Here is a 23,318-nt window from a genome sequence, read left to right as displayed (position 1 = left end):
ATTTTAATGGTTGGTAAAGAAAAGTTATACAAGAACAGCCAATAGCTTTCTGGCACAACAACACTCCTCTATCAGGGATCAACACTGGATAAATCTGTGAAGGACTCAGAGGAAACTGAGTCCGTCCAAGTTTTGTTCTGTGTTAAGCCCTGATGAAGGAGGAGTGATGTTGTCTCCAAAATGCATTGGATGTTTTTATAAAATTATCTTGGACTCTTTCATCCAGTTTTGGTCTGGTGCTCCTTTCTGTATTTCTATGGTTTCATTACATCTAAACAATGCCTTACGCGCCACCTATGGAATATGTAGAGTATAGTTCTAATGCTGTCACAATATTATGTGCAATGGTTGGCCAAAACACATAAAAAAAAGTGGCTGGGGAGGGTAAAAATTCTACTTTTATTATGCTGGAACCTGACTGTGAGTTATGAGCTTTTGCTGCTCAGGCCAACAGTTCTGGCTTCTCTACTTAGCCATTCACATAAAATATATTATTATTTTGACCGAATAAAAGGCATTCTGTGAATGGGTGAATAAAGTGTCTGCTGAGTCAGTTAAACCCCTCCAATCAGTGGGAAGCATGGGCTTTGCTGATTGGAGAGCGCTAGCTCTGATTCAAAGGGGACATGTTGAACATCTAAAAGAGATCACTGCTTCCATACAGAGAGTAAGCTCCATACCTCCCAACTTTTTGAGATGGGAACAAGGGACACCTATTAGCAAAAGTATGTAAGCATAGAACACACACTCTGCCATGCCCTCTTAAAGGAGATATATGCAAACAAAAATATTAGTTAAACCCACAAGTGTTTTTTTTTTTTTTTTACCACTACTATTCCCTTATATTGGCTTTTAAAATTTAGCAGCAATTTAGAAATTGGATGAAAGGTTTAGCACTGGAAAACACTTTTTGAAAGATAAAATGTGCATTTTATATACAACTATACAGATAAGATCAAAATGATTAACAAATGAGGAAGAAAGAGGGACAGAGGGACTTTGTTCCAAATCAGGCACAGTCCCTTGAAACCAGGGACAGTTGGGAGCTATGAGCAAGACTACTTACCTGCAGCATACTGGAAGAGTACAGGTGTGGCTGCTTGTGGGTAGGGATGATCGAACTTTTGAAAAGTTCGGTTCGACCAGAACACCCGAACTTCCCGAAAGTTTGCGTCCGGATTCCAGAACCCCATTAAAATCAATGGGACCCGAACTTCGGTAATCAAAAAACACCATTTTGAAGCCCTAAAACACAATAAATGCCCCTAAAAAGGGGCCTAGGGTTCTGGGTCATGCCCCAGGGACTATTAATCACACAAACATTTTTTTTAAAAATTGTCGTTTTTGATAGAGAGTCAATTGTTGAAAAAATTATTGAAAAAAAGAGATTTCTTTGGATTTAGTGTCTGGGGGGTCTAAAAAGTGTACCTGTGAAGTTTCAGCTCTGTAGCATGTCCAGAACCAGAAAAAAAAAAGATTGTTTGTCTTAGAATTGCAGGGATAGGGCTCCGCTACTTTCACACCTGGCCGTTTTTGCTGCATTCGTTTATTTGGCTTTTTTTGTGGACGTCTTTGGAGGCAGGCATGACATCTGAACTTCTGTGTAGGGGTATATATACACACACACATAGGGCTGCTGTTAGAAATTGCAGGGCCCCGTACAGACAACCTGGCAGGGCCCCCCAAGAAAATATTAAAGATATATTTAGCTAAAATTACAACAAAATAATTATTAGCAGACACAAATATAACATAACTTGCATAATTCCTGCTAAATCTAAAAAAAAAAAAAAACGATGTTAAATAAAAAAGATGAGATGAGAAAAATATACAGGCTGGGCAGTTGGAGCTCAGTGATCAGAGAGACAGAGAGAGAGAAACAAAGTTACAATTTACAAATAAACTCCTGAGCAGAGATAAGTGCTGGGAGGGGGACCCACACAAGGGAGGGGGATTAGTGAGGGACAACTGTCTCTTTCTCAACAGATAAAAACTGATAGCAGGGAGAGGGACAGAGATCAGATTCAGGTGCTGGAGGAAGATTTCTGTATTTGTTGTCCATCACTAATCCCCCTCTCTGTGTGGGCCCCCCTGAGTGCTCGGGCCCCCTACAAGAGGGCTGGTGGTCCCCCCCCTATCAGCGGCCCTGCACACACATATATGTATATATATACACATACACACATATAGGTGTGAAAGTAGCAGAACCCTATGCCTGCGCTAATGAAATTATTTGCAGGGATGTGGCTCCGCTCCTATCCCACCTATATGTGTGTATGTGTATATATACATATATGTGTGTGTGTATATATACCCCTATACAGAAGTTCAGATGTTATGCCTGCCTCCAAAGACACCCAAAAAATGCCTAAAAAACGCCTGAAACAACACACCTGCGCGTTTTTGTTGCAGGTGTTTTTTTGGGCATTTTTTTAGGCGTCTTTGGAGGCAGGCATAACATCTGAACTTTTGTATAGGGGTATATGAAATTATTTGCAGGGATGTGGCTCCGCTCCTATCACACCTATATGTGTGTATGTGTATATATACATATATGTGTGTGTGTGTATATATACCCCTATACAGAAGTTCAGATGTTATGCCTGCCTCCAAAGACGCCCAAAAAAACGCCTGCAACAACACACCTGGGCGTTTTTGTTGCAGGCATTTTTTTGGGCATTTTTTGGGTGTCTTTGGAGGCAGGCATAACATCTGAACTTTTGTATAGGGGTATATATACACATACACACATATAGGTGTGATAGGAGCGGAGCCACATCCCTGCAAATAATTTCATATACCCCTATACAAAAGTTCAGATGTTATGCCTGCCTCCAAAGACGCCCAAAAAATGCCCAATAAACACCTGCAACAACACACCCAAGAAAACGCCTGCAACAAAAACGCCCAGGTGTGTTGTTGCAGGCGTTTTTTTAGGCATCTGAACTTCTGTATAGGGGTATATATACACACACACACATATATGTATATATACAGATACACACATATAGGTGTGATAGGAGCGGAGCCACATCCCTGCAAACAATTTCATTAGCGCAGGCATAGGGTTCCGCTACTTTCACACCTATATATGTGTATGTGTATATATACATATATGTGTGTGTGTATATATACCCCTACACTGAAGTTCAGATGTCATGCCTGTCTCCAAAGACGTCCACAAAAAAGCCCAATAAATGCCTGCAACAAAAACGGCCAGGTGTGAAAGTAGCAGAGCCCTATCCCTGCTCTACTGCAATTCTAAGACAAACAATCTTTTTTCTATGGTGGTCACCCTGACATGGATAAGTTTGGTCACCCTGCCATAGCAGTCAGAGTCAGTTCACCCTACACTACACTACGGTCACCCTGACACTTAACACTTTCCCTACAGAAACTAGATTATTGAATCTAACTATAGTGGAAAATAGTACCTTAACTACACTAGATATCCCTTTCCTCACACTAATCATTGCTAAATGACACTTTTGAAGCAGGAGTAACAGAACTGCTTCCACTCTCTTCCACAGCCCCTGTATTACAGTGCTAGAGATTTGGCGGGGCTATGTTATATACTGGGGGGCGTATTCACTACTGAATGGCCTCTGGACCCCCTAGTCACTCCAATCACATTCCTAGCATCCTCCTGCCCCCTTAATTGGCTTTTACTAATGTTTCTGGTCCAATCACGGGCTTTTAAAGCTCAGTTCCTGTCCCATTGCATTTTGGTTGGTTCTGGTTGCCGAATTCCGAACTTTTTCCGCAAAAAGTTCGGAATTCGGCCGAATTTCGAACAGTCAATGTTCGGGTCGAACCGATGATTGACCCGAACCATTCGATCATCCCTACTTGTGGGTGGGGTTCAGCGTGGTACGGCAGATTAAATACACTCCAAGTGCAGAAAAAAGAACACATTAAAACAACGCAGAAACTGCAGGCATCAACCTGGTACCATTTTTAGAAATTGATCGTCTCTCCTGTAATAGCAACTGGAGAGGCTAACAAGCGCCCCCCCCCCCTCCCGCCACCTTTCGTGGCTCTCTCAGGCTCTCCTGTCCCATGGAAGACCCAAGCTACCAGCTTACACATCTGCTGGCTAGCCGGAGACCCATACAAAGCCGAAATTGGCTTTGATCAGGTCTCCTCTATGGTAACCCGGAACGCGATGACATGACATCACTTCCAGTTTACCTGGTTGTCATGTGCAACATTTTTTGTAAATCAAAAGTATTCAAAAATGCACATCTTGATGTTTTGAGTGCTTTCGAATACAACGGAGGGATTTGGGGTCTTATTAACCCCAGATCCCTCGATAAAGACTTTACATTCCTTGTGACAGCAAAAAAAGTAAAAAAATAAATAAAAAAATTAAAGCAACAGTGTATTTTTCTACACAAATAGAGCTTTCTTTTGGTGGTATTTAATCACAACAGTGTTTTTTATTTTTTGCGCTATAAACAAAAAAAGCCCGACACTTTTGAAAATATTTTTTACTTTCTTCTATAAAACATTTCCAATAAAAAATAAAAAAAATCAAATGTCTTTATACATTTAGACCAATATGTATTCTGCTACATGTTTTTGGTAAAAAAAAATATCCTTAATAAGCATATATTGATTGGTTTACAAAAACGTTATAGCATCTACAAACTACGGTATATATTTTTGATATTTTTTTTTATACTAGTAATGGTGATGTTCAGAGACTTCTAGTGGGACTGCGATATTGCTGTGGACAATTGAACACTAAATTACACTTTTGAAACTTTGGGGGAACCAGTGGCACTAATACAGTGATCAGTGCTAAAAATATGCACTGCCACTGTACTAATGACACTGGCTTGGAACGGGTTAAACATCTAGGGTGATAAAAGGGTTAACTGTGTGCCCAGCCAGTGTTTTTGTGATGTGTGTACTACTTTTACTTGGCTTTGCAGGGACACAAAATCATTTCCTTCCCCCTTATCAGAATGGAGATCTGCCTTGTTTGGATATGCAGAGCTCCATTCTGAGTCTCTGCCCAAGGATTGGCGGGTGTGATTAGTCACAGCAGAGGCGGCCTGCTGGTGGAACGCACGCCCCCTGTCGGCAAAAGTGCGGAATCACGTATATACAATATGTGATTCTGCACAGGAGGGCTGCCCAGTAGCAGTAAATCTCCTAAGGGGAGGTCTGGAAGTGGTTAATGTAAGTTTATTTTTATTTATTTTCATAACGCTTTAGACCCGGTTCACACTTCTGCGTGTGCCGGGTTCGCATGTCATGTCGGAGCGCACTGCTCCGACATGACATGCGATCAGCTGTGCGGTGCGAGTTTAGCCATACAGTTTGTATGGCTAAATTCGCACCGCACCCGCAGCAAAGACGCACAGGAGGCATTTTTGCTGCCGCATCAGGATCGGATCGCACAGCGGTTCACACTTGTGCGATCCGATCCTGTGCGAACTGCACGATCGCACTGCGATATGCGATCAAACTGGGGGTGTCGTTAAGATTACATTGACACCCCCAGCGGATCGCATATGGCAGTGTGAACTGCCGGGGGTGCGTGTGCGATGCGGGAACAGGCTGCGAATTCGCAGCCTTCCCGCATCGCAATAGTGTGAACCGAGCCTTAAACATTGATTTTAAACATAGGTTAGATTTTGTGAGGAAAGTATGTAATATGGGCAGTGCAATATGTAGGTGGGGCTTAAGTGTGGGCGTGGGCACAGGGGGTACCATGATTTCCTTTTACTGGGGGCCCCATGGGTTGTCAGTACCTCCTGACTTGTAGCATCCCCGCTGGCACATGATTGTCATAATATTTTCTAAATAAGTTTACTTATAATTAGTGTTAACTCTAAAATGGCGTTACTGCCAGATAGTTCTACACCTACATTTGTAAAGGAATCAGTAGTATCATTTTAATTTTCAGTGGAAATAAAGCAGGAGTGGGTCGATCAAAGAAATTCTCAAAGGCACCACATCCCAAATAAATAGAACACAGGACAAAAAAAGACCGCTCCCAAAACCAAATGAGGGCTGGGATTTTTAAGGTGCCAATAACTTTAGTCACAACATTTTGAAATTCAAAAAATGTATTTTTATATTTAAAAGACACATATACATGATCACATTTTAAACCATAGGACCAATTTATGTTCGATGTCCATCAGGTAAATTCAATGCAATAAAAAATCTCAGTGATGCAATCCAGACATGATTCACCATTGATTTGGTTTCTTCAGGGGCTATATTTTGCTACATCAAAAAAACATAGGTATGGTGTCCAATGGTGTATCAGCAATAGGCAGGTGGGGAAAACACAGGTGTCCTAAACTGAAAACCCGCAGGTGGTGGCCGATCAAGCAGTCAACCGCAGGAGGGGCAATCAGAGTAAGCAAGAGCCGCAGGGCACTGATTGCTGCTGAGAAAGGGAAACAAACTGAAAACTTATATTGCCACCAATATCACTCATATAACCTTCACTTGTGTGCCTTGAGAGGATCCCAAGTGAACAGTGTATAACCATCTAGTTGAGATCTACCCTGCTGTCATATATTTGAACCAAAAATCAGTTTCCTCTTGCTCGCTCAGATTTCCCCTCCTGCGGTTGACTGCTTTATCGGCCACTATCTGCGGGTTTTCAGTTTAGGACACCTGTGTTTTCCCCACCTGCCTGTTGTTGATACACAAGCTGCACACCATATCTGTTTCTTTTGATGTAGCAAAATATATCCCCTGAAGAAACCAAATCAATGGTGAAACATGTCAGGATTCCTACACTGTGATTTTTTTTTCTATACTCTAGCATGGTTACGAGGAGATACAGTCAATGCAAAACAAGAGATATCAACGGTCGAGCAGCACGTATGTAATTTATAGCATAGGCCGGCAACCTAAACTAAGGAAAAGCAATAGAGTCAAACTCAGGTGCCACAACAGCACTAAGCAATGGTGAAGATTAGCCAGGTTGGATGGAGTATGGGTGTCAAATGCGACCAAGGAGGCGGGAGGATCCCCACTAATCGGTAGGTAGTTTAATGTATAGCCGACAAGGACAGGGGAAGTACAGTTATAGGAGAGTCAGAGAAAAGAAAGAAAAAGAAGGAACAGGTAGCAAATAAGTATGAGAGGGAAAGGAGGGGTCATGGAGAAAAAAAAAAAAAAGAAAAGGGGGGAAAGGGGAGGGGGGAATAACGGACTATCCCAGAGTGACCTGGGAGGAAAACGCAGTTAGCAAATGGGGGTGCAGGAGGGAGGATCTCCAGGGTCCCCTGGGGGACCCTGCACGTTCTGGAGAGGTAATTTAAGACCCAAAGCGTTCTTGTAGGTATCAGTGTCTTTGAAACGGGTCCAGTAGAACCATTGAGCAGAAAACTTGTTGATTTGATCAGATGAAATGCTAATGAGTTCCTCCAATTCCTCAATTCGGTTCAGTCTGGTGAACCATTCTCAAATCGAAGGGACAGATGAAGATCTCCATTGACACAGCATGCACAATTTAGCGGCATTCAGCATATGACAAACAAGAATTGTCTTGCGGACGGAGTGGCGATTTTTTTTTTATCACTTTGAATTTACCTGATGGACATCGAACATAGATTGGTCCTACGGTTTTAAAACATGGTCATGTTTATGTTACTTTTAAATATGAAAATAAATGTATTGAATTTTAAAATGTTGTGACTAAAGTTATTGGTACCTTAAAAATCCCAGCTCTCATGTGGTTTTGGGAGCGGCTTTTTTTGTCCTGGGTTCTTTCAGTGGAAATACCAAATATTGAGGTTGGTACTAACCTGAACAAACAAAAAGTGACGAGGAGTCAATTCTGCAGAAATGTATCTACTTCCATGGTATATGTATTTTCACCTTATACAAGTGTCTAATATTAATATGCATTTTTTAGAAAAGGTCAGTCAGTTACATTACAGTTTGAGTAATGAGTGATTTATGTGAACTAATTTTCCTTTAAATTTTTATTTTCTTCTTGATAGGAAACTCTTATCATAAGGATCTCATGTTGTTCTCTGCTTTTTTGTAGAAATTATATATTTTAAGTATTCCCCACTGAGTATAAATTAGCCTTATTGATTTTAAATTGACTGGAACCCTGGAACATTTGCAAAGAGATTGCAGTAAGATACTTAGATGACTAAGTCTTAGCCCTAGGTGAATGTATCAAATGACTGTTCAAAAGCTCTTACAGAATTGTACATACCTAGCCAATGTAACTCCATTTCACTATTCAAAGCATTAATAAATTACATTTCAATTCATTGGTATGAGACTTAATAGAAAATATTGATTTGGTTTACTAATTATTGTTCTGGGTCAACTTCCCTGTTAAGTAAAAATTAGCCCTATGAAATTTAAGTTGACTGGGACCCCTGAGACTCACGTTTATAAAAATATAGCAGCAAAACACTTTAAGGATGACTAATCCTAGCTCTAGCTGAGTGTGTCAAATGACTGTTAAACTACTCTTGCAGAATTGTACAAAGGTAGCCAATGGAACTCTGTTTTACTCTCAAACCGTTGATAAAACAACATTTCCCTTCATTGGTATGAGACTCAACAAAAAAACATTGATTTTATGTACCCCAATAATCTCCTGGGCCACTATTTATAAAATTGAAGGGCATTATTTCTTTATTATAGGGATTTATGTTTTAAATAGAACAGAATACCTAAATATTGAACAGAATACCTACAATTATTTATTAATACCAGGTTCCTCATTTTTCTGTCCAATAAATGTAATATATATTTTCTCTTATCCCGATATGTTATTTTTAGTTGAGTGGTTTAAGTGTGGGTTTCAACACTAGTTCAAAGGTTTGAACCTTCATTGATCTCTTACATTTTCTGGTTTATAGGGGATGTTCTTGATTTGTGGTGGATTTTTATGGGAATGGGAGATCATTTAAAATGATTTTTCAAAGCAAATGCCAGTTATTTTAAATATTTAAGTTTTAGGTTTGCACAAGTAAGTTGAATGACCTACTGGAGGTAATTCACAGTATTAGTAGAGCATGTTCACTTTCACTTTGCAGGGGGATTTTCAGTTTGAAAGGGAATCGTCACTTAGTGAATATGGTAACATTTTACTTCTGAAAAAATACCCAATCACATAAAAGGAAAATTAATGAAATAAAATCAGGTATATTTGCTTGCACTTGATTGGATTATTGGGGTCTGCAAAGCTTCACCTCATGCAAAGTATACATGCTCTACTCTACAAAGTTGAAGTTTAGTTACGCTTTTTTTTTTTTACAGCAGCAGTCACATATCTTACCTGTAATCAAGTATGTCCCATATCCTGCAGACTGAAGAAGGCTCCTGAAGAAGTCTTCTCACCTGTGATGCCCAGTCTTCTTCACAACTCTGAACTTCCAGCACTGTAGGAATAATTGTGTAGCACCCTCCAAGATAGGTGCTAGCATTAGACAGATTCATTGCTCGCTTACTGTGTTCATTAGAAATGTGTGTTTTGTTATGTAAATTTAGCCTGCCTCATTGTAACCAGTGCAGCTTCCTTTGATTAGTTAGATTTGTTGAATTTTTCAGCTGCTGCAATTTTGACTGCCCCCTCTGCTTTTCAGAGAGCTGTAGAATCCTTTGGAACGTAGGTGAGTGGGAATGCAAAAGGCAGTATGAATATTTATACAGCCCTGGCCAATCCCAGGGTGCAGGGCCCTGAAGGCTTCTGGGAGTCTGTACAAATACTTTGAGACACTGAGCTTCTGGGTCTTTTTCTGCAGAGGATTAGTCGAGCCTGGAGGGCTTGCTGCCCTCCAGGGGAATGCTACCATATGCTTGCTGTTCATTCTGCCTCAAGTGGGCGACCTGAGGGCCTGGATGCTGAAGCTTCAGAAAACTGGCTAAGGGACATCTGCTGAATATTTAGCCTGGTATCACTGTAGAAAGGTATCATTTGAAAGCTGGAAGGAGGCAAGCAACTTGCCCTGGGCACTGTGTGAGTCCATACTGCTCAGAGAGACATTAGAGATTTTTGGGCTGCTGTTACCCCTCTTGTGCTAGATATTTAGCTGTGAGTTTGCCTAAAGGGAACATCAGCTGGTGTCCTTGTTCTATGTTGATGTTACTATTAGCTATATGTGATGTGAACCCATTCCATTGGAATTTACTGTATTATGGCTGAACTTCACTTGTTAATTTCTGTTATTTGGTCTATAGATATAAATGTTTAAGCTAAGAAAACAAAAATGTTGAGCTGTTTCTTTAAATATTCAATTAAAGTGCCAAATGTGCTTAAATATCATAAACCAACTAACAACTGATAAATTATAAAATACTTATCTTGTAATAACTCATCAGGCAAATAAAGTGCTACGTGCAATAACTCATATATCAATAAAGTGCTCTTGTGCCTGTCATTTAATATTAAATACAAACTTGATGCACAAAATTCATAAATGTCCATAAATAGGGACAAAAAGTCCATCTAATGCCATCTCACTGTTGCTGTGAAGGGTTGCCAAGGACACCACCTCTGAGTGAAGGATCACCACTACCAACAGAAAGTGCTTACCAAAAACGTACCTTCCACATTATAAGAGGTTAAAAAAGCAAAGTTCTCCACTAATCTTTGCACAGTGGTCAGTAACAACATTGGATGGCACCAAATTGCTTCTTCCTTGGCTGGGGGCTGCAGTCTGGAGAGCTGGAAACGGGGGCCTGACTGAGCTCACTCCACATTCAGAGTCCAGGCACTGCAGTCCTCCCTCCCTTTCGGGTCACCACCACACTGGACATTAAAGTTTCACTGGCGCTTTCCTTGTGGCTTAAGCTGTGAATGGCAGAGGTAAATTGGTGTCATCCAATGATGCTGCTTGTCGCTGTGCCAAGGATTGGTGGAGAGCTATGCTGTTTTAACCTTTTATATTGTGGGGGTTAACTTTTTGGTAAGTGTTTTTTGCTAGCGATGGTGATCCTTCACTCAGAGGTGTTGTTCTTGGTAACCCTTCATGGCAATAGTGGGATGGGATTGGATAAAAATCAATGAATAAGTATTTTATGATTTATTAGTTGTTAGTTGGTTCATGATATTTTGGCACATTTGCCACTTTATTTGATGACTGAAAGAGACAGTGCACCTTTTTTTGTTTTCTTAGTTTACGCATATTCTGTATTCAGTTATATTGGTTGTTGTATGACACTGAGAACAGGAAAAATGTTTACCCACATTTAGCTTTAAATAAATCAACCATATTAATTTATTTTATATTTGGTAACTACAAATTCAGGAATTTTCTGCAGTGGTTTTATAACTTCATCTCTTTCTAGTCATTACATTTTGTTCAGATCCATGCATGGGAAACCAGGGAATAAAATGATTAAGTTTTCCAAGTACAGTGTCAGTGCAATGATAATTGTCCTAGGAGAATGCCTATTCCTGCTAGTTCAGGTGAGGGTCCCGGTTGGGTGTCTTGTCTGGTGTACTAGTTTTTTCTAGGCAGCTCTCCAAAAAACAAAACACGATAGTGGCTTAATTCTAGTGGCTAAAGATATAGGAAGGAGAGCACCAGACTGATGTGTATCCTGTGTGCAGAACATGCTTTATTTGTTGTTGAATTCAGTAAAAATCTAACATACCTCAGGTGTTCAAAGGGGCATCCTTCGTAAGTGCTTAAGGATGCTCAACAGAATGAGATCTTGAGATAAGAATCCATAAACCCTGGTGAAGCGGGCCCCTTAAAAACCCTTACCTGAATGCAACAACAGAGAATGTGCTTGGACATCAACATTTTCCACCTGCTGACTGCCCTTTAGCAGTTTTACTGCTACAGGATGGCAGCTGCAAGCAGGATTATGTACTGTACATATGTGATTGTGCACTTTTGCCAGGAGGGGGGTGCTTGCACGCTGCCGGTGTACTGCTTCTGCTGTGAAAATTCACCCGCCACACCCAAACCCCCCCCCCTCCTGCCGCTTTACATGCGTCCAGTGTAATGAGCGGCTATTGCTGTGACAGCTCTTTTATAAGAAAGGGGCGGGGACACCAGCCCCTTCTGTTGTGACATCAGTTCATTTATTCATTGCATCAGCACCATAATGCACTGCACTGGTGCAGTGAATAAATTACTAAAGTCACATCAGAAGGGGTGGGGGCACCACTCCTTCTGACGTGACGTCAGTAATTTATTTACTGCACCAGCGCAGTGCATTATGGTGCTGGTGCAGTGAATAAATTACCTGACGTCACGTCAGAAGGGGCAGATGTCCCCGGGTGTCCCCGCCCCTTTCTTATAAAAGAGCTGTCACAGCTCTAGCCGCTCATTACACTGCTCACACTATCCATTCACATAGGGGGCGGGGCAGGATCTGGGGGCCCCCTTGTTAAAAGGGGCTTTCAAATTCCGATAAGCCTCCCCCCCGCAGACCCCCACAACCACAGCCTACGGTAGCCGGGAAGAGACCCCTGTCCCCATCAACATGAGGGCAAGGTGCTTTGGGGCACCCACCCACCCATGTCGAGGGCATGTGGCCAGGTATGTTTCAGGAGGGGGGGCACTCGGTCATCCCCATTTCCCTATCCTGGCCACCCAGGCTGTGTGCTAGGATAAGGGTCTGGTATGGATTTTAGGGGGAACCCCACGTCGGGTTCTTTTTTAATTTTGGCGTTTTTTTCATTTTTTTTATCTGTATTGCTGGTAGCCAACAATACATTACAGCCGCCAGCAAGTTTAAGTTACATTTTTTCTTTAGAAATGTCAGTATTGCTGCAATGGGCTACATATACTTGTGCCACTTTACAGGCACATTAAGGGGGCCCCCGGGCACAATATTTAAAGGAATTTTTCATTTTTATTGTTTCACTTTAAGCATTATTAAAATCACTGCTCCTGTAAAAAGGATATCTTAAAAAAAAAAAAAAAAAAATTGCATCGATTCATGTCCCCAGGGCAGTACCCAGGTCCCAATACACTTTTTTTTTTTGTGCCAATAACTTGCATTTAAGCCTGTAAAATGAGGACATTTGATTTTTCATGTTCATGTCCCATAGACTTTAATAAAGAGTTTGCATGTTCGTCAGAACATTTCCCCTGTTCGAGATGTTCTGGTGCAAACCGAACAGGGAGGTGTTCGGACCATCACTACTGCCTATGTAAACAAGACAGATCGCCATTCTGACAGGGGGTAAGGGATAGATTCTGTATTCCTGCAAAGCAGAGATTAGAAATAATTTATTTCCCGAGTAAAAACAGCACACGGTGTACACCAACACTGGTTAGGAACAGATTTAACCCTTTGACCGCCCTAGATGTTTAACCCCTTCCCAGCCAGTGTCCTTAGTACACTGCATATTTTTAGCACTGATCCTTGTATTAATGTCACTGGTCCCCAAAACATGTCAGTTATTGTCAGATTGTCCGCAGCAATATCACAGTCCTGCTATAAGCCACTGATCACTGCCATTACTAGCAACAATAAATACATAAAAATTCCAGTTCATATACCATAGTTTGCAGACGCTATAATGATCGAGTAAACCAATCAATATATGCTTATTGGGGTTACCAAAAACATGTAGCAGAATACATATTGGCCTAAATTTATGAAGAAATGTTTTTTGGTTATTGGATATGTTGTATAGCAGAAAGTAAAACATTTATTTATTTTTTTTTTGTTTATAGTGCAAAAAATAAAGAAGTAGTTGTGATCAATTACCACCAAAAGAAAGCTCTATTTGTGGGGAAAAAAATTTCATAAATGTATTTGGGTACAGTGTTCAATGAGCACCCAATAGTCAGTTAAAGTAACGCAGTGCCATTTTGCAAAAAGATGCCTGGCCATAAAGGGGAGTAAATCTTCTGGAGATCAAGTGGTTAAAGTGAAAAGGAGTCCGTTTGAGAACAGTTTCCACTATGACTTACTCTAAGGTTATATTGTCATTTTTTTTTTTTTTTTTTAACAAATGTAATTGACTTAACATTAATGTAAAATATATTTTCACAGGAGACTGCACTGTACCAGAAACTACATCCACATGCATCTGTTTGTTTCCTTTATGATGAGAGCTGCCAGTATCTTCATCAAGGACAAAGTGGTTCATACTCATATAGGAGTGAAGGAATTAGATGCAATGCTCATGGATGACCTTCGAAGCATTATGGTCGCTCCTGTTCTGGATAAATCACAGTATGTAAGTCAATGAAAAATTTTAATGGTTCCTATATTTTCACACTTATAGTTAATGCCCAACTCAAGTCAAAACATTCCATTTGTTTTGGATAGAGCCAAAAAAGAATACATGTCAGGACAGAAATAAGCGATAATTAAGTTTCTCATCATACTTACCAGATAACCAGCAAAAAAGAAAATAAAAAAAATAAACAAATAAAAGAAAAATAAAAAAAAACTGCGTTGGCTACCAATATATATTAAACATATGTTTTAGCAGCACACATTTGCAAATATATGTGGAAGCCAGACTCCTTCTCTGGCTGTTGCACAAGGACATGCTGGAAGCCGAGTACAGCTCAGTGGCAGTTGAAGGCCTCCAGTGTCCCAATGCAAAATCCTAAAACAACTCCAATCTATTTATATTTTTTATATTTATATATTTTTTTGTCTCAAAGTCAGTTTAGTGCAGCCAGTGTAGTGTAGTGAAGTGCTGTGCTGTGATCCTTGTGTAACACAGTGTAGTGGTGCCACTGAAGTATAGATGTTTACAACATGTCTGTGTCACCCCACTGATCCCATTTTTTTTCATTGATATATATATATTTTTTGCAGCATCAGGTTCTATTGCTTCATTATTGGTACTCCCCCTTCTCTGTTGCAGGTGCTATTCCTTCTGCGTCAGCAGTGGTTTTCTTTTTTTTGTGGCGCAGCAGCACTAATAATATTTAGGGCATAATTGCTGTTCCCTCTTCTGCGTCACTGTTGCTATTCCTATTGCGTTAGCAGTGGTTTTCAGTTTTTTCTTTTAATTTTCTCTATGGTGCAGCAGCACTAATAATATTTAGGGCATAATTGCTGTCCCCCCCCCCCCCTCTGCGTCACTGGTGCTATTCCTTCTACGTCAGCAGTGGTTTCCTTTTTTTTTTTGGGGGCATAATTGCTGTTCCTCTATTCTGCATTGCAGGCATTCCTGCTCTGCGCCAGCAGTGGTACCTTCTTCTTTTTTTTTTTGGCTTTCCAAATTTTATTTACATTTTTTTTTTTTTCAGCAGCAGTAAAAAAAATCTCCACAGTTACTGTTACTGCACCCTTATTTTCTTTATTAAGGGAGTGGGGGGGGGGGGGGGAGGCTGCAGCTGCTGGAACACATAACATGTTGCACTCTAAATACTGATGGAACATGTACAGTAACATGTTCCAAAAGGTAAACTTATCCTTTAATAATATAAGACAATTAGATATATGCCTGTTCCTTATATGATGCTGTACAATAAACGTGTACCCATTTAGCTGTTTTTGGAACAGTTGCTACTCGAATATTTACAATCACCTCTTGTTCTGATGGCAACTGCAAAATTTTGGATTTTCTATCTCCTGGCAAAAGTGCAGTGAAGGGGACTTGAACACTTTAAGCATAGATGGCAATGCTTCTGAACCATATTCATTGTTGGAATCATACAGGATGCATTATTTATGAGCATTAGACATGTGTGGATATCCCCACAAGGGACTGAGAAAAATGGATACATCAGTGTTGGGATAACATCATCCAATGCCCAAGAGCTTGATGGCAAACTGTGCCCCCTCCATGTTTAAGACGTACAAGTCCATGTCAGTGCACACCTGATTGTCTTCTGCAGCTGGGATCCCACTCCAAGGTGCCACCGTGTTCGTCTCAGCATTACAGGGCAGCTACAGGTCTGCCAATCAGGTTTCACATGACCCCGGAATTGCGTAATGACATTGTAGGATGGGCATTGCTAGGATTGTGAAAGACCTGGGGCACCCCTGGACACTCTGGGAGAAAATTGACGTGGCACACATAAAGCTCTGCAGTAAGCAGACCACACTGTGGGGGCTAAAGAGACATAATTCAATAGAATCTGAGCAGTCATTATGCCCAAAAAATATTCTTTTACCACTTCTGGACCGGAAGGATTTACCCCCTTAATAACCAGGCCATTTTTTGCGATACGGCACTGCGTTACTTTAACTAACAATTGTGCAGTCATGCGATGATGTACCCTAATAAAATTGATGTCCTTTATTTCACACAAATATTACAAACTTTCTTTTGGTGGTATTTTATTACCTGTGCGATATTTATTTTTTGCGCTATAAACAAATAAAGAGCGACGATTCTGAAAAAAAAAAAATAATAATTTCCTGACAGACTCCATGGCAGCATACGTATCGGGTTTGGCCCCGCCTCCAAACCTACCCATAGGACATCACTCCCATAAATCTTTGCACCTGTTCAGCACACGTGCTCCTTTTTTGTCCTCCTAATGGATTACTTGTATCCTACCTGAAGATGGATCCCAGGAGATGGATGTCTCTACCATTCGGGTATTGAGTTCTCCAATAAGCCCCAGCTGTTGCGGGGTATGGAGCAGGGGCGAAGATTCTTCTGACGTGCACCTTGGCCAAAAAGCCCAGCTGCTGCGGGTGGCCTGTACCCTTAAAGATTCATGAAGTCCGGTGTGTGCTGTATGCTCATCCATCCCTGGTGGCTAGCGGTTCGTTGGTGGTCGTGAGTACTCCTTCCCTGTCATATTTGTTTAACTCCATGGCAGCTTAAGTTTTTATTTCAGCTGGTTTTGTATGTTCTTACCTTATTTCCTGTTGGCTAGGGCTACTGAGCATGTGCGGGTGCCTCAGAACGAGGCTTGGTTCTCGCACATGCTCAGTGACGATGTGGAGCATGTGCAGTAGGGTTTTTCGGCGCTGCTTGATGATGTCAGCGGGTGCCATATTGAAAACCCTTCAGGTGTCAGCAGAGTGTGTAGATCATACACTCTGTTGCTGGAAGTCTGTATTTTGCTGTCGGTTTCTCGGTGTGCCTACCTGCGGCATCCGCTGCTGCTCTGCATTTGCCCATACGGTCTTCCTGGTGAGTACCGGCCCCATGCTTTTGGGAGTTATTCCCCCTCTCCTCTTTCTTCCTCTCTGATCCCGTTGTCCGGCTCATCCCTGCAGGTCAGCGCCAGATGGAAGCCTCCTCACCCTCAGCCCACCCTTAATAGGTATGCGGGGCTTGGGGGCTGGGGTGTGTAGAGAGGGGGGGGATTAGGGCATCATTTATGTCCTGGCTCCCTGTTTGTCTTGCTTTGTTCCTTTGTCTTACAGCCCTCCTAGGTCGGAACGGCATTCCTCACGCAAGAGTGAGCATCACTCAAGTTCTCACCACCGGCACTCCTCCTCGAGATCTGCTCGGAGGTCATAGTCAGGCTCCCATCATCGTGGGAAATCATCTGCCTCAGCGGGCCCCTCGCGACGCCCAGATAGAGTGGGCTGTTGGGGTTGTGGTGCACGTGTCCCTGAAAGCAAGTCAATGTGTGACAAATGCTTCTCTCAAGCTGCGGGAGAGAGGGACAATCCAGACCAGCGACTGGAGGCCCTAGTCAAGAGGGTCGTCAAGGATTCCCTGGCAAACGTGGGAGTAGGTCGGGCGCAGAGCCCAGAAGTGACTCCTCCAAGCCCTCCCCTTGGAAGACAGCCTAGGGAAGATCCTGAAACCTCTCAACCTAGTCACCTGTCAGAGAGTGATTCAGAGATTGAAGATCCCTGCTTGGGATTTGAGTATGCTCTCGTCCCCTCCTTAGTCAGAGCGGTAAGAGAGACCCTGAATTGGGAAGACTCGGCTGTTTTCTCCGTCAAAAACAGAAGAGATTCTTTAAACAGCTCTGCAAAGAGCGACTCAACTTCCCTTTTTTTGGGTGAATTAGGGGATATCATTACTGAAGAATGGAATAAAGTGGAAAGAAAGAATTCCATGCTTTCCAAAATGTCCCGGTTATATCCTTTCAAGGAAGAAGATGTAAAACATCTAAAATCTCCTCCCTTGGTGGACGCTGCAGTCATGAGGCTGGTCAAACATGTGACCCTCCCACTAGAGGACACAGCCTTCTTTAAAGATCCTTTGGATAGGAGGATGGATTCTGATCTTAAAAGAATCTACCTGACTGCGGGAATGGCCTGCAAGTCGGAACTGGCCTTAGCCTCATTATCCAAAGCAATGAAGTTGTGGTCTGACTCAGTGGATGAGTCCTTTCAGAGCCTTTCTGAGGAGGCTGCCAGAAGTTCCCCGATTCAGGAACTTAAGATGGCTTTGTCTTTTTTGGGGGAGGCATCTATCGACCTTATATGTCTGTTGGCCAGGGTTATGCTGTCCTCAGTAACGGCCAAAAGGGCTTTGTGGCTCCGCCCTTGGATGGCTGACCCAGCTTCCAAACAATTCTAAAGCCGTATTCCTTTTGGAGGCTCCTCCCTCTTTGGGAATAAGCTGGATGAGGCGATAACCAGGGCCACGGGCAGCAGGTCTGGTTTTCTCCCTCAGGATCGACGCCCTCTCAATCCAAGGAAAGGACAACCCAGAAGGTATGTTCCTGACCGTGCCAGGGAAGCACGTACCTATAGGCCTGGCAGAGAATTTGGTCGCAACTGGAGAGCATGACAAACCTCCTTGAGGAAACCTTCTAATAGTGTCCCCTCCCGTGAACGTGATACGACCAAGTCTTTTTGAGATTGGGCCCGCTCAGGGTGGGGGCTCGGTTGCTACACTTCCGGCATGTCTGGGCGGCCTCAATCTGAGACTCCTGGACTGTCAGGACAGTCACGTACGGGTACAAGTGGACTTTCAGAGAAACTCCAACATCAAGGTTTCTTCCTACCTCCCTGCCACCCTCAGGAGAGAAGTGCCAGGCACTATTTTCCTACATAGAGTCACTAGTTTCTCAAGGGGCTGTCGTCTCCGTACCAGAACCAGAGTGCAGCCAGGGAATCTACTCCCCTCTTTTCTTGGTTCGCAAGAAAAACGGAACATGGAGGCCAGTCATCGATCTGACCTTTCTATATCAATTCATCAGAAAGGAAAGGCTCAAGATGGAAACTCTTCTTTCTATTCAACAGGCGGTCCAACCTGCGGACTGGATGGTGTCTATAGACTTAAAGGACGCCTATTTCCATGTCCCTGTTGCAGAAGATTTCCAGAAATACCTCTGGTTTACCGTCAATTAATTACACCTTCAGTTCACTTGCCTCCCCTTCGGGCTCTCCACTTCTCCACGAACCTTCTCGAAAGTTTTGCTGGCTGTGGTAGCTCTATTGAGAACAAAGGGCATTCGCTTACATCATTACTTGGACGATCTGCTCTTGTTGTCTTAAGACAAATCTCAGCTGTTGAAGCACCTGGACCGGGTGGTGTCCAACCCTTCAGATGTTTGGGTGGCTGCTAAATCTAGAGAAAAGTCATCTAATTCCCACCCAGTCTCTCGTCTACCTCGGGGCCTTGTTCAATACACTGACAGCGACAGTGTCCCTTCCGGAGGAGAAAATCACGGTGGTCAGGGACAGGATTCTCCGTGCCCTCGCATCACCTCACCTCCAAGCGCGTCAGTGCTCGAGAATAATCGGGACCATGGTGGCTGTAGCTCCCATGGTAAAGTGGGCCCTATGGAGAATGAGGCCTTTCCAAAAAGGCTTTCTTCGTCAATGGGACACCTGGCATTTGGATCATACCATCTTCCTGACCCCAGCCATGAGAGCAAGTCTTCCATGGTGGCTGCAGCGGGAGCATCTTCTGGGCTGCCATTCTCTTGTACAGACCTCATGGGTTGTGATAACATCGGATGCCAGCAGCACAGGTTTGGGGGCTCATTGTCTCTCGGAAGTGGCTCAGGGCAAATGGAAATTCCCCTCCCAGAGGATAATGTCCAACATTCTGGAGCTACTGGTGGCCCTTCAAGCTCTGAAAGCGTTCCCTCACTTGACAAAAGGTCTTCTAGTGATGAAGACTGGACAACACCTCAGCAGTCGCATACATAAGGAAGCAAGGAGGGACACGCAGTTGGTCCTTGCTGCGAAAGGTGGAGCCAATTATGGTCTGGGCTCAAAAGAACTTGTCTGACCTGTCAGCAGTGTATGTTCCGGGAGTCCAACGTGTCCAAGCTGACTTTCTATCTCGTGTGCAGTTGGGACAACAACGAGTGGTCTCTCCACAAGGAGGTCTTCGAGTGGATCCTAAGCCTGGGGTTCTCCCCAGGGGTAGACCTGTTTGCCTCTCCTCACAATCGCAGGTTGAAAAAATACTGTGCGATGTTCAGGGATCCTCAGGCTCTGGGGTTGGACGCCCTCACGGATTGTTGGAGGTTCAACGGGGCATATGCCTTTCCCCCAGTTCCCATAATCCTTCAGTTTCTCCGGAGACTCAGGTTGGAAGCAGCGGAAATAGTGGCGGTGATTCCATTCTGGCCCAACAGGCCTTGGTTCCCTCTGCTAACACTTCTCAGCATTCAGGAAACGATTCTGCTGCCTCTCAGGCAAGATCTACTATCTCAAGGCACCATATTGCATCCTTGTCCAGCCCGGCTGCATCTGAAGGTTTGGCTGTTGAGAGGGGAAGGCTACAAGCCTTAGGGTGCTCTGAAGAGGCCATCTCTACACTTTTGAGTGCCAGAGGGAGTTCAACTAATAAAGTGTATGAGAGAATTTGGTCAAGATTTTCCTCGCATCTGGCCACTAGGTTCAACCCTCAGTCATCCATCAGGATTCAGGATGTGCTAAGCTTTCTACAGTCTGGTCTAGATCTTCCTCTATCATTGAGTTCTCTGAGAGTTCAGGTGTTGGCTATTTCAGCCTTTACCGGCATTTCTTGGGCTACCCATACGCTAGTCCAACAATTCTTCAAAGGGGCAATGAGACTCAGGCCCCAGAAGAAGCCAAGGTTTCCCAAGTGGGATCTCTACTTAGTTCTGGACTTTCTATCACAACGATTACGTGACACAGATGAAGCTCTTACCATCAAGGAGTTGACATTGATGACCGTGTTCCTGGTAGCCATTACATCGGCGAAGAGAGTCTCCGAAATCGGAGCTTTAGGGGCACAGGAGCCCTTTCTAACCTTCTTTCCAGACAGGGTAGTATTAATCCCTATGCTGGAGGCTAGACCGAAGGTTACTTCAGTTTTTCATGAAAACACGGAAATAGTTCTGCCTACCTTTAGGCAAGAAAAAGATTCTTCTGTCCATCCGCTGGATGTTGGAAATTGCCTCAAGCAGTATCTGGAAGCTACGGTCTCCTTTCGACAGTCAGATCATTTGTTTGTCACTTTCAGTGGAAAGAACAAGGGTCTTCGGGCTTCTTCAAGGTCCATCACTTCTTGGATCATCCAAACTATCCAATGGGCTTATAGGGCTAAGGGCTTGACCCCTCCAGTGGCGATTATGGCTCATTCAACTCGGAGTGTCTCTACGTCCTGGGCAGTGTCCAGACACGTCTCCCCTTCAGCGATTTGTAGGGGGACTGCGACATTGCGTCAGACAGATCGGACACCTTGCTGACATTTTTGACACTTTTGGGGGACCAGTGACATTACTATAGTAATCAGTGCTAAAAATATGCACTGATACTGTACTAATGACACTGACAGGGAAGGGGTTAACACCAGGGGCGATTAAAGGGTTAAATGTGTCCCTAGGGGGTGCTTTCTAACTGTGGGGGGAATTGGCTTGCTGCATGAACACAGAGACCTGTGTTCCTAAATAGGAGGAACACAGGATCCCTGTGTTCATCACTGACAGAACAGCAGTCTGCCGTGTTTACAACGGCAGACCACCATTCTTTCTCCACAGGGATCGTGGGTGCCGGGTGGCAATCGCTGCCACCAGACCCGCTGATCAGCTTCCCCTGTGATGAATTGGCACGCACGTGCGCCCACGCTAGCAGTTCCACAAAGCGACGTACAGGTACGTGTGTGCTGTGCTGCCCTCCACCATGTCACCATCACCCAGCAGAAATTTTCTCCAGAAAAAAGCTTTCCCCAGCAAATCCCCTAAAAAAACGCAACCCCCCCTCCCCCCATTCATCTTTCGACCTCCTATCAAAAGCTCATCTCATGAAGTAAAAAACAAACATTGCAGGCGGCCTCTACATTTGGGCACCAGGCAAAAGAGGAGTGTGCAAATCACCATGCAGTGATCTCACCATATCAAAACACTGCACCCAGGACAGCTGCCCACCTGTCCCATTCTTGGCCCTGGTGTAAATTATAGGTTTAATATACAGTTCTTCATCATTTTGAATGCTTTCGGTGAACATGTTCATTGTGCAAGGATGGTGTGACATATGTGTGTTTGGTTATATTTTGTGTGAGCATGGTAGGAGTGCACAGTCCTTGTGTTACACAAACACCCTTTGGGCTGATCCAGTTGCTATATAGTTAGCTTGCAGTGAAAACAACGGGAATCGTGAGCAATCACACTTTTTGGCTGAACATTTTGCTTTGTGAGTAACAATCTGTGGTTTAGTGTGACACATTACTATAGAATAGCATAAGCACATTTAAAAAATAATCAGCTAACTGATAGTATATTATATTTATCTATTAAAGGGTAACTCCACTTTTGTGGGGAAAAAAATAGCAAATAAAGAAAAAACAAATATAGCTTATATTAAAAGTTACCTTTACTTTCCAATATGCAGCTGTTAATAATTTTCTGGAAATGCAATGCAATATGGCTACCTGTGTACTGACCACACCCCAGAAACATAATTTCCTGCTTATGTAATTGGCTCACCAATTTTCTCTGCACTAAGATACAAGTCAGATTTCAGACTACCACTGCAACAAAAATGTCATTTTTGGTGAAATACTCCCAATAGGAACACGTCTAAAGGGATGCAGGCAAGGCATATTTCCCCAATTATGCCCTGCAGCTTCCACAGCTGATAGATAATTATGAAACCACTCCCATTAGATCCACTCAGCACAGAGGAACAAACAGGGATTTCTCCAGAATAATAAAAGGTAGGAATCTGCAACAACGTTTGTTAAAGACCTTGTAATGTACATAGATCACCCAGGGGGGAATGGTGTTTTCTCAACAAAAGTGGAGTTACACTTTAACTAAGTTTTTTCTTTTTGCATGCTTTTTAATTGTTTTCTATCTAGTACAGTCAAAAAAAATTAAAACAATCTCTGGATTTCTTTGTAGGTTGGATGTAAAATTGCCGTTGTACTGTTCATTTATTTCTTGGCAACCAATTACTACTGGATACTCGTTGAAGGACTTTATCTGCACAGCTTGATATTTGTAGCATTCTTTTCAGACACTAAATACTTATGGGGCTTTACGCTCATAGGATGGGGTAAGTCAACTTTCTTTTTATTCATATGTAACAGTAAT

The 23,318-nt window shown here is 42.9% G+C and overlaps 1 protein-coding gene across 1 annotated transcript in view; it reads left to right on the top strand.

Moving 5' to 3' along the window:
* Positions 1 to 23,318, top strand: part of PTH2R (parathyroid hormone 2 receptor) — a 473,569-nt gene that overhangs the window by 208,180 nt on the left and 242,071 nt on the right. The window contains exons 6-7 of the mRNA XM_082261344.1: positions 13,966 to 14,152; positions 23,127 to 23,280. Coding sequence (XP_082117470.1) covers positions 13,966 to 14,152; positions 23,127 to 23,280 — 341 coding nt within the window. The remainder of the gene's footprint in view (positions 1 to 13,965; positions 14,153 to 23,126; positions 23,281 to 23,318) is intronic.

The sequence above is a fragment of the Pelophylax lessonae genome, assembly GCF_965119305.1.
Source record: "Pelophylax lessonae genome assembly, chromosome: 6".
NCBI classification, from domain to species: Eukaryota; Metazoa; Chordata; class Amphibia; order Anura; family Ranidae; genus Pelophylax; species Pelophylax lessonae.
This window is presented reverse-complemented; position numbering and strand designations above follow the sequence as displayed.